General features: G+C 39.2%; 1 protein-coding gene across 5 annotated transcripts in view; it reads left to right on the forward strand.

Moving 5' to 3' along the window:
• Positions 1 to 6,129, forward strand: part of GPBP1 (GC-rich promoter binding protein 1) — a 76,669-nt gene extending 70,540 nt beyond the window's left edge. For all 5 annotated transcript variants that reach the window (XR_002481873.1, XM_021711462.1, XM_008056271.1 and 2 more), the window contains 2 exons: positions 2,464 to 2,566; positions 5,145 to 6,129. Coding sequence is in view for 4 of the 5 variants with exons in the window: in XM_021711462.1 (XP_021567137.1) it covers positions 2,464 to 2,566; positions 5,145 to 5,303 (262 nt within the window). In the remaining variant the exon portion in view is untranslated. The remainder of the gene's footprint in view (positions 1 to 2,463; positions 2,567 to 5,144) is intronic.
• The last annotated feature ends 11,529 nt before the right edge of the window (positions 6,130 to 17,658 follow it).

Consider the following 17,658-nt stretch of genomic DNA (forward strand, 5'->3'; position numbering starts at 1 on the left):
ATCCTGCGCCTTGGGAGACTGAGGTGAGTGAATTGCCTGAGCCCGTGGGTTCGAGACCTGCCTGGGCAACTTGGCGAGATCTCATCTCTACAACAAATCAAAAAGGTAGCCGGGCGTGGTAGCACACACCTGTAGTTCCAGCTACTTGGAAGGCTGAGGCGGAAGGATCACCAGAGCCCAGCAGGTCGAGGCTGCGGTGACTGGAAGCGGCCATTGCACTCCGGTCTGGGCAACAGAGTGAGACCCCAACTCAAAAAAAACAAAAACCAAAAAACTAAAATTGTGGGATACAATTCAGGGTTAGGTATACAGATATTCATTGTGCAGGCACCCTTGCCAGATACCCTTGCTGATGAGGTGTGCCTCCCCCCTTCCCCAGCAGATTTCGACAACTGTCAATCCCCCCTCCCCTCCACAGTTTCCCACTACTGTCAATCCTTTTCCTATAGTATTATGGTAGTTGTTCAAGGTCTACTTATGAGTGAGAACATGTGATACTCAGTTCTTTGTTTCTGTGAAAGATCACCCAGCATTATAGACTCTAATTACATACAGGTTGTTGCGAAGGTCATGATTTTGTTGTTCTTTATGACTGCGTGATATTCCATTGTGTATATGTACCACATTTTTATTATCTAGTTCTCTTTGATGGACAGCACGGTGGGTTCCATGTTCATGCTATTGTGAACAGTGCTGTGATAAACATACGTGGTATCTTTTTTATAGAGTGATTTGAGTTCTTCTGGGTATATTCCCAGTAGGGAAATTGTGGGGTCATATGGAAGGCCAATTTGCATCTCCTTGATGACTAGTGAGGCTGAACATTTTTTCATTTATCTGTTGTCTTTTTTTAAGAACTGTCTATTCATATCTTTTGCCCACTTTGTAATGGGGCTGCTTGTTTTTTTCTTTTCAGCACATTTGAGTTCCTTGTAGATCCTAGGTGTTAGGTCTTTGTCAGACATAGAGTTGGCAAATATTTTTTCCTAGTCTGTTCGGTGTCTCCCTGCTCTCTTGATGGTTTCTTTGGCTTTGCGGAAGCTTGTCAGTTTGTTGAGGTCCCACCTGTCTATCTTATCTCTTATGGCTTGGGCACATGGGGTTTTAATCATGGTTGCTATGATAATAATTGGTTGCTAGTTCCAACTTCTGTAAGAGTGTCTCCTGCATTTTCTAAGGTTTGTAGAGTTTGAGGTTTTACGTTTATGTCTCCGATCCCCTTAGAGTTAATTTTTGTGTAGTGAGTTGTGATTGTGCCACTGTACTGCAGCTTGGGTAACAGATTCAGCCCCTGTCTCTTTAAAAAAATTTTAAAAAATTAAGTGTATTTGTTTTATAATAGACATTTTTTTTTTTTTTTGAGCCAGTCTCACTCTTGTCCAGGCTGAAATGCTGAGGCACATTCATGGCCACCACAGCCTCTATCTACTAGGCTGAGGCAATCCTTCTGCCTCAGCCTTCCAAGTAGCTGGAACTGCAGACATGTGCCATCATGCCCGGCTACTTTTTCTTGATATATTGTAGAGATGAAGTCTTGCCAAGTTGCCCAAGCTGGTCTGGAACCAGTGAATTCAGGCAGTACTTTCACCTTGGCTTCCCAAAGTGCTGGGATTTTAGGTGTGATCTACTGCACCTTGCTGATACACATTTTTTGACAACCATTTGAAGACCCCGATAGGAGTGATAGGAATACTTAGGGGTCACAGTTTTTAAAAACAAACCCTACCAGACCAGCACAACATACATGGCCATATAAGAAGTAAAAGCCACCCGTGCCTTGGGAAGCCGAGGTGAGCGGATTGCTTGGACCCACCTGGGCAACTTGGCGAGACCTCATCTCTACAATAAATCAAAAATGAGCTGGGCGTGGTAGCACGTGCTTGTAGTTCCAGCTACTTGGAAGGTTGAGGCGGGGAAGGATCGCTGGAGCCCAGTAGGTCGAGGCTGCAGTGGCCAGGATGCCTCTTTCAGATTGAATTATTGTGATGATGATGATGATTGACATACACAGTGGTATCAGTAGAAGAGTAAATTATAAAATGCAAAATAGGATAAGCTATCTCAGCCTTTTCTTTTAAAAGTAGAAAGCCTAATGAGTAGCCAAGAGTGTGATGAATTGTGATATTGAAGAAGAATGGGAGAGGAGTATTGCTATACTTTTAGTATAAGAATTTAACAAAATTGCCTCAGATTTGCAAATTTCCAGCCTAGAGGGCTTCTGACACCAAAGATTAAGCTGGTTAATTAAGGTTAATTTCTACTTTATTACTAAGTTTATAGGGCTTAATCTTATATATTCATTTTCAGAAACGTATTCAAAGCATATACTCAAAAATTATTTTGATTTATCTTGGGAGCTTTGTATAATGGATCCTAAATTATGTTTTTGTTGGTACATATTGCAAATGGAATTGTCCTACTGAGGGGAAGTTCTAGATTAAGCTTAATTTCTTCCCTTCTTAGGTTGTTGAAGGAGATGGGCTGGCAAGAAGACAGTGAAAATGATGAAACATGTGCTCCCTTAACTGAGGACGAAATGAGAGAATTCCAAGTTATTAGTGAGCAGGTAAGAAAACCTGAATCATATAATTTTACTTTTAAATCGCCCTTTAAAAATTATAACAGCGCCAGGCTCGGTGGCTTAGCCTGTAATCCCACGCCTTTGGGAGGCTGAGGAGAGTGGATTGCCTGAGCCCGCGGGTTCGAGACCCGCCTGGGCAGTGAGACCTCATCTCTACAATAAATCAAAAAATCAGCTGGGCATGGTAGCGCACGCCTGTAATTCTGGCTACTCGGAAGGCTGAGACAGAAGGATCGCTGCATCCCAGCAGGCAAGGCTGCGGTGGCCGGGAGCGGCCACTGCCCTCCAGTCTAGGCGACCGAGTGAGACTCCAACTCAAAAAAAAAAAAATTATAACAACATAATTATAAGTAAGCATTTTGGGATGGAGATTTTTAAGCAGTTTCATCTCTCCGTGTCTCTTTGTTGCCCTGCTGACCTTAAACTCCTGGGCGCCAAGTGATCCTCTCACCACCTCAGCTTCCTGAGTAGCTAACTGGGACTTGCAAGTGCATGCTGCCAAGCCTGGCTGAACTGACTTTGTTTTAAACGCGTTTGCTCATGGTGATGTATTTAAAATGTTGAGTGTGTGGTAGTTAGGAATTAGTGTAAGTTATATGTCTGTAATGAGTCATTTTTCAGACCACTTGTTTTTGGGGGGTGGGGAGGTCTGCACTGGTGATAAAAAGTGGAGTCAGCTTCCCAAATAACTTCACCTTTTATCTTTTTCCTTGTGCAAGAGTATATTTCATATTCTAAAATGTACTGGTGTATATCTCCCTAATTTCCTTTTTGAAAGAGTATTAGGGAAAAAAAAATTTTTTTTTTCTTTTGAGTTGGCTTTACTTTGTCACCTAGGCTGAAGTGCAGTGGCAAGCTCATGGCCACTGAAACCTTGACATGCTGTGCTCAGGTGATCCTTCTGCCTCAACCTTCCAGTATTTCTTCCTGGAATTACAGGCACACACTACCATGTCGGCTAATTTTTAAATTTATTATAGAGCTGAGGTCTCAACAAGTTGCCCAGGCTGCTCTTGAACCTGTGGGCTCAGGTAAATCCTCTCACCAAAGTCTGGGATTATAGGCGTGAGCCTCTGCGCCTGGCCAGAAAATATTTGATAGAGCATCAGGAGGCGGCTGTTGTTTTCCCAAAATCCATTGTAGGTTTTTTTGTTTGTTTGTTTGTTTTTAATAAATGGGTTCTTGCTCTGTTGCCCAGACTAGAACTGCAGTAGTGTCATAATAACTCCAGCCTCAAATTTCTGGGCTCAAGTAGTTCTCCCACCTCAGCCTCCCAAGTAGTTGGAATGCTGGGCTTATTTTGCATCTTTAACTTGTTTCTAATTTGGACCAGCCATCTTTCCCGCCCTCTGATATGTGATCTTTTGATCCAGTTCTTATTTCTTTTTTTTTTTTTTGAGTTGGAGTCTCACTCTGTCGCCCAGACTGGAGTGCAGTGGCCGCTCCCGGCCACTGCAGCCTCGACCTGCTGGGCTCCGGCAATCCTTCTGCCTCAGCCTTCCAAGTAGCCGGAATTACAGGCATGCACTACCACGCCCGGCTGATTTTTTGATTTATTGTAGAGATGAGGTCTTGTTGCCCAGGCGGGTCTCGAACCCGCGGGCTCAGGCAATCCACTCACCTCAACCTCCCAAAGGCGCAGGATTACAGGCTGAGCCACCGAGCCTGGCTCAGTTCTTATTTCTTGACATACTAACCCTTTAATTCTGATTTCCCATTTTCAGAGAGGACTGTTTTTTTTTTTCAGTATCTTTATCTCTGTGGTTAAGCAAAAGGCTGTAATTGATTATTTTGTATACCTAATTCTACTTACTCTACAAAGTTTGAGAAAGCAAATTGGCGGGGGTGTGTTAATTTAGAATAATAACAGTAACAACTATATAGCTTAATGGTTGCTGGTGATAACACTCGGCATTACCTGAAGCTATATTGCAATTTTCACTTAAAGAAATGAAATATGTAAAGTTTAGTGCCTTAATACATATAGTACCCTGTTTGTATCCCAGATCTTTCCACTATATCACACTACTATTTTTCTTCATATTGACTTGGTATGTGGTAAATGGTATTCTCCCAAAGTAAGTGATTAATTCCTAGGGAATATTTTATTAGATTGAATTGGACAATTACCTTTATCTATCTAAATAACCTATTTTTTGCTGGGTGTAGTGGCTCAAGCCTGTAATCCCAGCACTTAGGGAGGCCGAGGGGAGAGGATTGTCTGAGTCTGGGTTGTAGTTCTAGTTACTTGGGAAGAATCACCTGAGCCCAGTAGGTCAAGGCTGTGGTGGTCATGAGGTGACTGAGAGAGTGCCACTGCACTCCAGCCTGGGGGACAGTGAGACTCCAACTCAGTCAATCAATAAATCAATAAATAACTTATTTTCCTGACTCTAAATAAATAAATAAATAGCTTATTTTCCTAAAACACTATTTCAGAATTTTTAGGTAGGATACAGTTGTATTAATTTTATTATATTCATGGTTATATTTATTATATTATCCTTAAGAGGTAAGTCACTTTTGGGGGGATTATTTATTTGTTTTACTTTTTATATTTTAGTTACAGAAGAACGGTCTGAGAAAAAATGGTATTTTGAAAAATGGCCTGATTTGTGACTTCAAGTTTGGACCCTGGAAAAACAGCACTTTCAAACCCACAATTGAGAATGATGACACAGAGACAAGTAGCAGTGACACATCGGATGACGATGATGTGTGAAGGATATCCTAACAGCTTTAGAAATTTTAGTGTGATACATCTCTCATACAGTTTGGGGTGAATTGTAAAAATGAAGAACTATAATTTATGTAGTGAAATGCCCCATTAGAAGATTATTTTGGGGGACTTCAATATGAAGAAAACCAAGAATGTTGTGTTGGGCTGTGTTGAACATTATTTCTTTGTAAATGAATGTTGTAGAAATGAGGACTTTGGTTGATCCAACATTGACTTTCTTCATCACTGCAGCATTTCTCTGACTAGCAATGTGACGATGTAACAAATGAGATTTTCTCATTTAATAATAAAAAATTGTGTAATGTTTTGCAAAGCTTCTGTCTTAAAATGTCCAGGTCTTAAGAAAAAAAAAAGGCAGCTTACACTGTTTTGCTTGCAGAGTCATATCTTTTTCGTACAATGGAAATCCTCAAGTCCACTCTGTGCGCCCCCCACTCCCCTCCAAAAAAAGAACAACAGCAACAACAACAAACAAAAAGAAAAATATAGCATGTTGGCTAAAACTGGAACAAAGTGCACTAAAATATTTCCTGAACTCAACTGTTGTACTTAGTTACCTTTTAAATTGCTCTTTAGCCATTTGTAGTGCAGTAAATGTTACAGGAAAGACTGACCACATTTTCTTCCAAATTTTAAGAGGTGATTTTCAAGAGCTTTATTTGGGTATGTTGTCAGACCAGGATTTTCAGAGTTGATGGAAAAGAGTCTTGTCAGAAAAGTTATTTTGATAAATTATTACACATGCAGAAAAACTGATCACACTGACTGGATCTGTCCACAACATGAAAAATAAACTGGATTTTCAGAATATTGTTGTTCTCTGTAGTGTTCAAGGTATTGTTTTCTAAATACAAACATACTCTAAACATGCTTTATTCGCTTGTTAAAGTTATACTTTATTAAAGATGGTGATTGCTTTCTGAGGCTAGAGGAAGAAGGGTAAGCCTTTTCATTATCAGTGCACAAGCTTGTTAAATGAATGTTAACCAACTATTTTTATTTGCACATTAATTTTAGAATCATTTCTGTTTTTTACTGCTGATTGGAAGAGTATTTTGACTCTGTATTTGTATTTTGATTTTTCTGGTTTTGTTTACCCTCATTTGCTTTTGGCCTTCCCTTCCCCATGTTTAAATATATGCTAATTGTAAAGAGATAATCTTAGAGCAAAAATGTTTGAGGTTTTATATCAAATTGATCTAATTCTAAGAATTTGTTTTTTTAAAACATTGTTTTCTCAAAAGGCTTAGTGTTTTTTCTGTTTCCACATCAGTACCCTGCCAGAACTCCTCAACTTTCACCACTAAGACTGGTGGTGATGAGAAAATTAAATGAAAAACAACACACTTGCACACCCCCACAGAACTTGAATGAATTAGAATGGTAACACAGTATTAAATATATCTTAAGTTCATTTTTAAATAGGCTTTTATCATACAGTTTGCCACAGTTCAGTCTAATCAACAAAAGTTAAATGTAGCAATGCAAACCTAAAGCAAGCTTTGATAAAGCTATTGGTATCACATATTGGATGTCTCAAAACAGATTGTACTGTTTGGTTAAGAGATTAATGAAATCTATCAGATTCAACCTGTACTGGGGGTGCCAAAAGGTGTGTACATGCTTTAAGTGATGTTATCTATGTGTTTTAGTTTGCCATAATTAGAAATTTCTGGATGCTGATGGTAACCACTTTGAGCACCTCTTGTAACTGCAATTTTAATAGTTTTTTTCCTTTCTTAAAATGTGTATGCGTTTTTTTGGCACCCTCTATTTGCTAAAACTAAGACATGGTTTACAATTAAAATGTACCATATTTTTTTCACTTTCAGAAAAGATTAAGTAATTTTTGTTTTTTGGCATTCTTTTTTATATTAAGTTATTTATTTCTGCCTCAGTTCCCACTTACCCGCAGTTAACTGTTTGTTGTGCTTTCATGCATTGTAATATGAAATATGTTCAGTAGTTTACGCTTTAAAATATGGTAAAGAACTATGTATTAATTGATGGTATTAACAAGTTTGGTTACTGAGGGGATTAAGTCATACACATTTAATTTAAAGTTAGCCTAGTTTTAATTTGCTCGCTAATGGGCAGCAGGTATAGAGCTTTGGCCATATTGTTTGAAAGGGAGGGAGTCCACAGAGAAACTAAATTGTAGATGTAGTGTGGAGTTGCTGAACTCAGAAATAAGCCATGGAGTTCTGGAAAAGTAATAGTATCTGCTTCAAAGTCATTTTTCCTGCAGAAATTTTTTTTTGCCTTTTATTAAATCACTTTATTGAGTTATAACTTGACGTGAATAACTAAAGCATACAATTTAGTGTTTTGACCCACAAAATTACGACCAAGTAGTGAACATACCACCCCCAAAATATTTTGGTTCATCCTTTATAATTGTTTCCCCCCTCATTTCTCCATGACCCTGAATTTCTTTTGTAAAAATGTAATGAGCAAAATTCTTATAATTATTAATATATATTTCAAAAATGTATGTGCTTGATTTTAAGAGGATTAAAATAACTTTAATTTCCATAAAGATACTTATATTAAAATTTAAATAAACAACTAAAAAATCAGATTGATTTAATAAAATCAGATTTATGTTAGTAATTAAGATTTCAGTATTTTGAAAGATCTGGTTCCCTCCAAAATATTTTTAGTTATTTTTTGCTAGTGTTTATACGTACTGTTGTAAGAATATGGTTATATAAACATTTTAAATTTATTTAGGAATATGTTAAATGACTTATTTTTGACACCCATTATGCTTACATTAGATTCTACTTGCATGCTCCATAATCTCATAAACTTATAAGATTGTTTAAGTGTGCTTTATTTGAGTCTAGACTAAGGGTAGAAAAGGCACACACTTGTGAATTTTTTTATGGAGTTAGAGTTTTATTTTGTCTTACTAAATAACATAAAATTGGTTATGTATTGCTAGGGCTTTAAAAAAATTTTTTTTAATATTAGAATATCACTAATTGAGAGCTGTATGTTTTTACTTTTTGTTATGTTTCCTGAGCTTGTGGGGAAGGGGATGGGACAAGGCATTTTAAACAATAACAAAATCCCTACAAACTTTCAGTTGCTGTAGAGAAGCTTCAATTATTTTTTGCCATTTAATGTTTCTTTAAGCAGGGCTGAATACTAGGACTCAGCAAAATTGATGGGACTCCAAGGAGAGTTGTGATTGTTTTACTATTTAGCTATGGGCATTATGGAACACATGGACCTGAAAAATCTGTAGTTCAGACTTGGGAATGTGCAGTAATTATCTAGTTTAAAGGCTTTGTAATTGTGAATTTTGTTTACTTGTGCAGTTAACAGCTTGTTGACATTTATCCTTTAAATTCTATTTTATCCTTTAAATTCATTCCACCTATCCTTATGGAGTATTGGTTTTGTGGGACCTAATATGTACAGTAATGTTTTATTTTATTAGCTCTGGTTGAAGGACACTGCTGTAGTGTGTTCAGTGCAGCAGTGTCCTGACTCTTGAAATATATAAGAGCATGTGTAGTGCTGGTTCCCAAGTTTATCCGCACATTGGTATCACTGGGGAACTTTATAAAACAGCATTGCTTGTGTCATCCCCTAGAGATTGTGGTTTATTTAAACTGGAATGTGGCCTGAACTTTAGAATATTTAAGAATCTCCGCCTACCCCCTGGTATAATTCTAACGTATTTACATACAGTGTAGTGCAAGTAGCCACACCTGGATTTGAAACCTGGCTTTGCCCTTTATTAACTGTAACCTCAATCCAGATATGCAATTTAATATCTATTCCAAAGTGTAATTGAGAGGAGGAAAAGAACAATGAAAAGCACCTGCTGTAAATCCTGGTTCATAGTAAATGTTCCATAAATTTTACCGGTTTCACTGCTAGTATTAATGTTACTGGGAATCCCAGTAGAATTTTTTAAATTACATGTTAAACAGGTACTATAATAATTGGTTGGAAATGGTGTGAATCATTTGAGTACTCACAGTGAATTACAACTGAACTGTTTTATTTCTGCTTCATTTATTTGGCAATATGATTAGTCATGGCCTAAGCTTGATAATTGGTTTTATTCAACCTTTAAAATGAGATCTACCAGTTTTCTGAAATGCAATCATCAAACTTGAATGTTGAGATCATATTGTGAACTAATTGAAGGATGGGCCTCTGTACTTTTAAGTCTTTAAAAATAGAATTGCCTTTGTTAGTCATATTCATGCATTTTTATGGAAATAAGGTAGGCAAGCACAATTCTAAGTTCGAATTTGACTTGGTAACTTCACTCAGTTTCTCAAGATTTTCCCTCATTTTCTGGAATGTTAAAGATGAACACAGATAATGGGCTGGAAAATCGTGACGGGGAGAAGAGAACTTTTGCTTGCTTCAGCTACTATTTATTTGTTTTTATTTATTTATTGAGTTGGAGTCTCACTCTTGTTACCCTGACTGGAGTGCAGCGGTACGCTCGAGGCCACCACAGCCTGGACCTGCTGGGCTTAGGCGATCCTTCCACCTCAGCCTTCCAAGTAGCTGGAACTACAGACACACGGCACCACACCAGGCTATCTTTTGTCTGTATATGTGTGTGAGATATTTTGTTGAGACGAGGGCTTTCCAAGTTGCCGTGGCTGGTCCTGAACCCCGGGGCTCAGGCAGTCCTCTCGCCTCAGCCTTCCAAAGTGCTCGGATTACAGGCTGAGCCACCATGCCCAACCTACTTTCTCTTTTTAAAAATTTGAGCATTTAGTATCCTAAAATTCATGCTGTAAGAAGATTGTGGGTGTCAGTCCTATTGTAAGAGGTTTATGATTCAGTAGCATCATTTTTACTTAGATATTAAGGTGGACTTTTAATGTGATTTTCCACCCAGGCTGGAGTGCAGTGGCATACCCACAGCTATCATAACAGCCTGGACTTGGTGAACTCAGATGATGATCCTTCTGCCTCAGTCTTTCAAGTAGTTGGAACTATAGGCGCATACCACCACATCCAGCTAAAATCTTTTTTTTCCTTACAGAGACGTGGTCTTTGTTGCCCAGACTGGTCTTGAACCTCTGGGCTCAGACAATCATCTTGCCACTGCCTCTACTGCTTGGATTACAGGTGTGAGCCACTGCTCCCGGCCTAATGTGGTTTTCTTTAGTGGCTTGAGAGAAGGGAAAACTAACAACTCAATGAAATATTAATCTGGATACTGTAATAAGGTGTTTTATGAGAAGGTGACTTACGTGAAAAAGTTCTGTTTGTGTTTTCTCTCTCATATTGGACTTAATGTCCTGACAATGTTTAATGTTTTTTAAAATTGTTTTGGTTTATTGAGTGGTAGAGTAAGACAGTATAAATAAAACTTGAGGGTTGAAAAATGAGTCTGGGAAATTCCTTGACTCCAAATAGAGGCATAGAAGCCCCCATACCATCTGTAGTCTGGCACTTTCCTTTTTTGAATATTTTCTAAATTAGGTATTGACAAACTTTTTCTGTAACAGGCCAGATGGTAATTTCTTTTTTCTTTTTCTTCGGGTCAGAGTCACTCTGTCACCCAGGCTTGAGTTCAGTGGCACATTCACAGCCACTGCAGCCTCGATCTACTAAACTCAGGTGACCCTTCCACCTCAGCTTTTGAAGTAATTGGAACTACAGGCACGTGCCACCACACCCGGCTAATTTTTTGACTTATTGTAGAGATCTCACCACGTTGCCCAGACTGGTCTCGAACCCCTGAACTCAGGCAATCCTCTCGCTTTGGCCTCCCAAGATGCTGGGATTACAGGCTTGAGCTACCTCACCTGGCCCACTTTGATACAAAGATAAAAAGTTTATTTTTTTCTCAGTTGTGCCAACAGGACCATCTATTTTAAAGGAAGAACATTTGTCTTTCTTTAGTGTAAATTAGTTTTTTTCTAAAGTGAGGAAGTTCTTGGTGAAGACTATGTTATCTATTATGAACATGATTTGCCAACAAGTGTCATTTCTGTACAAGAAAGTAGGACAAGAGCTTTGAAACAAGTGAGGGTCCAAGGTTTGGCACTGAAAGTTGCTATGATAATTATGGCATCAGAATGTTGGCAGTATTTGAAGTCAGGGGGAAGACATAATACTTCAGGTAGCAGAAAATTGTAGCTGATGAAATTTGTATCTTATCAGTAATCATATTTTAGGCTAACAACTAGACAGAAGGCAGTACTGACATCCTTCCTTGGGTAGGGATAGGGGATAAAAAGCGTAGTAGGCCTGAAACCCAGGAATTCAAGATAGAAAACACCTTCCTCAGCCAGTGAAGCCACAAAATGAAGCAGCAAAACCACTCCAGAGGTACTACATGGGATCTAAATCCATAGAAAAGAATAAACAATAGGCTGATGTATTCAACCCCAACCTGGAGGGATCCGATCCAGATGAAGAATAAGCAGAGAGAGCTTCCACTTGTTTACATTTAAATGTGATCTGTTACTTTAGGAATAAATATTTCTTGTAACTGCAACTTCTTACATTTAATATGAAGTCAGTAAAGTGGGCCTGACTTCACCCTGCAAGGCAGGGCCCTGTGCTGAGGATACAAAGAATAAAGGTAACCCTTGTGCTGAAATTGATGAGAGCCTTGTAGAACAGATTGTTCCAAATGAGTTTTCAAGTATGTGCTGTGTACACAGCAGAGAGAAGAGTAGGATGGTTCAGGGAAAGCTTTCCAGGGGATGTCGCAGTTGGATTTTTTTTTTTTTTTTTTTGAGTTGGAGTCTCACTGTGTCACCCAGACTGAAGTTGGCCGCTCCCGGCCACCGCAGCCTGGACCTGCTGGGTTCCGGTGATCCTTCCACCTCAGCCTTCCAAATAGCCGGAATTACAGGCATGCGCTACCATGCCCGGTTGATGTTTTGATTTATTGTAGAGATGAGGTCTCGCTGCCCAGGCGGGTCTTGAACCCACGGGCTCAGGCAATCCACTCACCTCAGCCTCCCAAAGGCGCGGGATTACAGGCTGAGCCACCGAGCCCAGCTCGCAGTTGGATTTTAATGACTGATTATTTACTAGAGCAGAAGAGAGTTTTAGGCAAAGGAATTGTCCATACTATTGCCTCCTGAGTTCCATAAGAAGAGGAAGGGGCCAGGCACAGTGGCTTACATCTGTAATCCCAGCACTTGGGGAGGACAAGGCGAGAGGATTGCGGCTCTGTAGTTCCAGCTACTTGGAAGGCTAAGGTGGAAGGATCTCCTGAGCCCAGCAGGTTGAGGCTGCAGTGACCGTGAGCGTACCACTACACTCCAGCCTGGGCGACAGAGTGAGACTGCAACTCAGGAAAAAAAAAAAAAAAAAAAGGGAGATAAGACCGATGAAGATTCAGGAGCCAGGTCTTGAAAGATCCTCTTATGGGCAACCCCTTTGGGTCCCCTCCCACTAATGGGAGCTTCTCTGTCCTCTCAATAAATCCTGCTTATTCACACACACACAAAGAAAATATCCTCTTGACCATTTTGACCAAACTGATTTTATACTGCAAGCAGTGGGGAACCATAAGAGATGTTAAAATTGGAATGTCAGACTTAATGTTTCTTTTTTTACTCTTTAAACACCCCTAAATGACATCAAGATTCATATATATGATTGCTTAAAACTGCAGGGTAAGGCAGGATGAAAACTTGTAAATAAATGCCTCGTTCAGGTGTGACTTTCGGTGAGGAGTCATCTAAAACAGTGTATGTTAGTAGTGAAAGAGGCAAACTTGGCAAGTTGAGATGGAGAAAAGGTCGAACAAGGATCTGGCCTGCATTAGGGATGTTGTCATAGTGATGTCACAAATAAGCAGAAGGATCTAATAAGTAATTTTTCTCTCTTTTAATAAACCTATTCTCGTGTTGAGTTGTGGAGTACATGTGAGGATTTACTACATCAATAAGTCGCATGCAGCTGAGGTTTGAGCTTCTAGTGGGTCCTCTCTCCCTTAGATAGTGAACCTGGTACCCAGTGTGCAAGTTGCCTCCTACTCTCCATCCCTCCTCCCTCCCTTCCTCCCCTGGCAGTGTCTAGCCTCTGCCAAGCCCACCGTTGTGTTCATGTGACCAGTGATCAAGGCTTGTTTATGAGTGAGAACATGTGGTATTCAGTTCTTTGTTTCTGTGATAGTTCACTTAGTATGATGGTCTCCAGCTGCATCCATGTTACTGTAAAAGACATGATTTTCTTTACGGCTGCATAATATTCCATTGTGTATATGTACCACATTTTCTTATCCAGTCCACTTTCGATAGGCAACTGGGTTGGTTCCATGTTTCTGCTGTTGTGAGTAGTAGAGAAACCTATTCTCTCTTCCCTATCTGAAGTAATTTATACTAAAAATAAAATAATTGATAATTATTATAATTACCACAAGTATTAGAATTACTACAAATTATAATAATTGAATAGTTATTATATTACTAGAATAATTGAATATTATAATTACTACAATAAAATAATTGAATAATTATTATAATTACTACTAAAAACATTAACAGAAAATACAGAGACCCAAAGATATAAAAAAATATGGCCCTGCCTCAAGAAACATCCTCTATAAATGTCTCAATTTGTAACTAAGTCCAAGCATGGTAAGTCTTGAATTTTTTCATAGATTGGCACATTCTCAGTACCTGAAAATTAGCCACCCTTCACCCCCCCACCCCGCCCCCTGGCCAAAAAAGTATTTTTTGAGAGGGGTTGGGGTCTCACTCCATTGTCTAGGCTGGAGTGCAGTGGCATGATCATGGTTCACCACAGCCTTGACCTCCTGGGCTCCGGCAATCCTTCCACCTCAGCCTCCCAAGTAACTAGGACTATAGGTGTGTGTTACCATGCTGGCTCATTTTTAATTTGATTTTTTTTTTTTGTGGAGATGAGGTCTCACTATTTTCCTAGGCTGGTCTCAAACTCCTGGGCTCAAGTGATCCTCCCACCTCAGCCTCCCTAAGATTTGAGATTATAGACATGAGCTTTTATACCCAGCCAAAATTGTCATTTTTTAAAATGACTCATCCAGATGTCCTAAGTCATTTAAACTGCTTCTCCCTTAGATATTCTGGTGTGATTATTTTGCTTTATGCTTTCTAAGTAGCAAATCTGAGTAATATGAACTGGAATTTTAGCCTTAGGCACTTGTCCCATTGCATCACACAGAGTATTGAAAAGATATGTACTCTGAAGTTTAATAAGATCAATAATTCTTACTGTTTTATACAGAATATTCTTAAGTGAAGCCGGCATTTTATCTCTTTACTATTAAATACTTGGGAGTGAAGAAATGCAGTGATTATTCATACTTGTTGGCGCTGCTACTTTGATTTATGCTAAGGAACTAGTAGTATCACCCATTTTTTTTGGCACCATCAGTGTAAGTGTTCAACATAGTTGTTCCAGTAAAAACCACATAGTGCAAAGAGGGCACTTCATGCTTTGACTATTTTGACTTTTGACAGCATCACTTGTATGCATTGGCAAGCATTCACATGAAAGAAGATGTTCTTCAATGATTAGTTGGTGCTGATATCACATGAATGCAAGGAAAACCAGCAAGCTCAGCCATATCTGTAGACTTACCCACTTGTGAGACAAGTTCAATTTTGCAGATGAGCTATGAACTTAGTCTCTGTGTTCCCAACTAAAGTTTTAATTCAGCGAATTAACTAAAATTAACCACCGCAACAGCTTTCCTCATACTTTTGTTTATTTATAGTTTTGTCCAGTTTATTTGGAAGAAATTCTTTTTTTTCTGTTTATGACTAAGGCTAAAAAAAAAATATTCATTTTTTCCTCACAAGTTAGAAAACATTGGTGGTGTCGGTTTCATTCTTTCAACATCTTTAGATGCTGTTCAGCTATTGACTGAGAAAACAAGTCTTCTGATCTATTTTTAGCCAACTATCTTCTTAACCATAAGAAAAACAAAATTTTTTGCTAATTTTATTTCTTGAGACAAGATCTTGCTCTGTCATGCAGGATAATGCAATCATACCTCACTGCAGCCTCGCACTCTTTGGCTTAAGTGATCCTCTGCCTTCACCTTCCAAGTAACAAGAACTACAGGTGTGCACCACCACACCTGGCTAATTTTTAATTTTTTTGTTAAAGACAGGGTTTCACTATATTGCCAAGGTTGATCTCAAACTCCTGGCTTCAAGTAATCCTTTTGCCTCGACCTTCCATAGTGCTGGGATTACAGGCGTGAGCTACTGCACATGGCCTATTTTTGCTCTTGTTAGTATAAAATATTAAATTATGAAATATTTTGGATAAAAAATTAAGATTTAGAAAAGTTCTCAAGTATTTTAAAATATTGCAAAACAGACAAAGTAAATTTAGTAGTGTTTCTATAGCACAAGAAAAGTTTGAGTTTCAAGATGATAATTTACTGGATAAAGAGGTTGCACTGATCATAGTGGTATAACTAAAAGATAGCTTGTAAGTACCTAATGGAAGTACAGAAAGCAAACTGAGTTAATCTCTGAAAATGCCTAAATTTATACCCTAGCCCTACTACCTTAGAAATTTCTAAAAAAAAATGCAACAATTTACAAGGATACATTCCATTAGTCCACATGGCAATGTCTGCATTGTCACGTCATATAGCCTTTGGTAAAGTCCAATGTGCATGCATAACAAAAGAAAATGAAAAAAGCAAAAACATCTTCATATTATAATGAAAATAGTTTTGACCTTAACCAACCCTGAAAGGATCTCAGAGACACCCAGGAGTCTGGACCCCCACTTAGGAAACCACTGCCAGTGAGATTGAATGTGTTTACACCTAATACCAGTAAACGAATTCAAAATATGACATTCTCTGCACTCTAAGACCACTGCCTCCTCCTCTCTGAACTTGAGCTCACCGACCAAGGCCAGTGAGCATGTTTCATTTATCTCTGTATCCTTATTACAGCTGCTTGTCCATATAACAATACCCAAAAATGTTCATTAAAAACCTAGCCTTGCTGGGTGCAGTGGCTCACACCTGTAATCCCAGCATTTGGGGAGGCTGAGAGGATTGATTGAACTCGGGGGTTCGAGACTAGCTCGTGGAACTTGGCAAGACCTCACCTCTACAACAAATCAAAAACATTTGCCAGACATGGTGGCCCACGCTTGTGGTTCCAGCTACTTGGAAGGTTGAGGTAGAAGGATCGCCCTGAGCCCAGCAGGTTGAGGTTGCGGTGGCTGTGAGTGTGCCACTGCACTACAGCCTGGGTGGCGCAGTGAAACTCCAACTCAAAAAATAAAAAAGAATATTTTAAAAAAAGAAAACCTAGCTTCTTGAGTATTGAAGACTATAGGCCCATGCCACCACACTCAGCTAATTTTTGGACTGTTTGTAGAGGCGAGGTCTTGCTGTGTCGCCTAGTTTGGTCTCAAACTCTTGGCCTCAAGCAATCCTCCTGCCTCAGCCTCCCAAAGTGCTGGGATTACACCACACCTTGCCTTGAATAACTTTTTTTTTTTTTTTGAGTTGGAGTCTCACTCCGTTGCCCTGGCTGGAGTACAGTGGCACGCTCATGGCCAACCCAGTGTTGATCTGCTGGGCTCCAGCTATCCTTTCCAAGAAGCTGGAACTACAGGTGCACGCTACCATGCCCAGCTAATTTTTTATTTGTTGTAGAAAGGAGGTCTCACCAAGTTGCCCGGGCTGGTCTTGAACCTGTGGACTCAAGCAATCCAGTTGCCTTAGCCTCCCAAAGTACTGGGATTCCAGGCTGAGCCACAGAGCTCAGCCCTAAAGAACGTTTTATATCAGCAGAAAATATGTAAAAGGATTTTTAAAGCTTTGGTGCCCTCAAGTGGCTTTATATCACAAAGCAACTTAGAAAAAAATACTGCAGGTGTATCTTGAGTCCAATTTGGATTTATGTTACCACTTCATATTAAAAAGACTTTTTTCCACTTAAGTTATCTTGCATATGTCGAATAATATACTTGGATGAATTCCATCCCCACCTTTTATTTTAATACAGGTTGAAATGATGGTATTCATTATTGAATAGTTTTTCACTCGATTTATGAAAATAGCTGACCAATCTACCATGCTCTTATTTCTTGCTCTCCTGTTGCCAAGAAAAGTCGAGTGGTTCTCATTGTTGTAGTCAGTTTTGTGATAAGAGAGATTAGTTGTATACCTCGCAGGGTTCTTAAGCTACTTCTGACCTTTGATTCAAAGTCTTGACACTGCCAGGAGTGGTGGCTCATGCCTGTAATCCCAGCACGTTGGGAGGTGGAGGTGAGAGGATTGCCTGACCCCAGAGGTTCACTATAATAAATCAAAAAAATTTGTCGAGAATGGTGGTGCACGCCTATAGCTCTGGGTATTTGG

This window comes from Carlito syrichta, unplaced genomic scaffold, assembly GCF_000164805.1.
Source record: "Carlito syrichta isolate Samal-C Ts95f unplaced genomic scaffold, Tarsius_syrichta-2.0.1 Scaffold302306, whole genome shotgun sequence".
Lineage (NCBI taxonomy): Eukaryota > Metazoa > Chordata > Mammalia > Primates > Tarsiidae > Carlito > Carlito syrichta.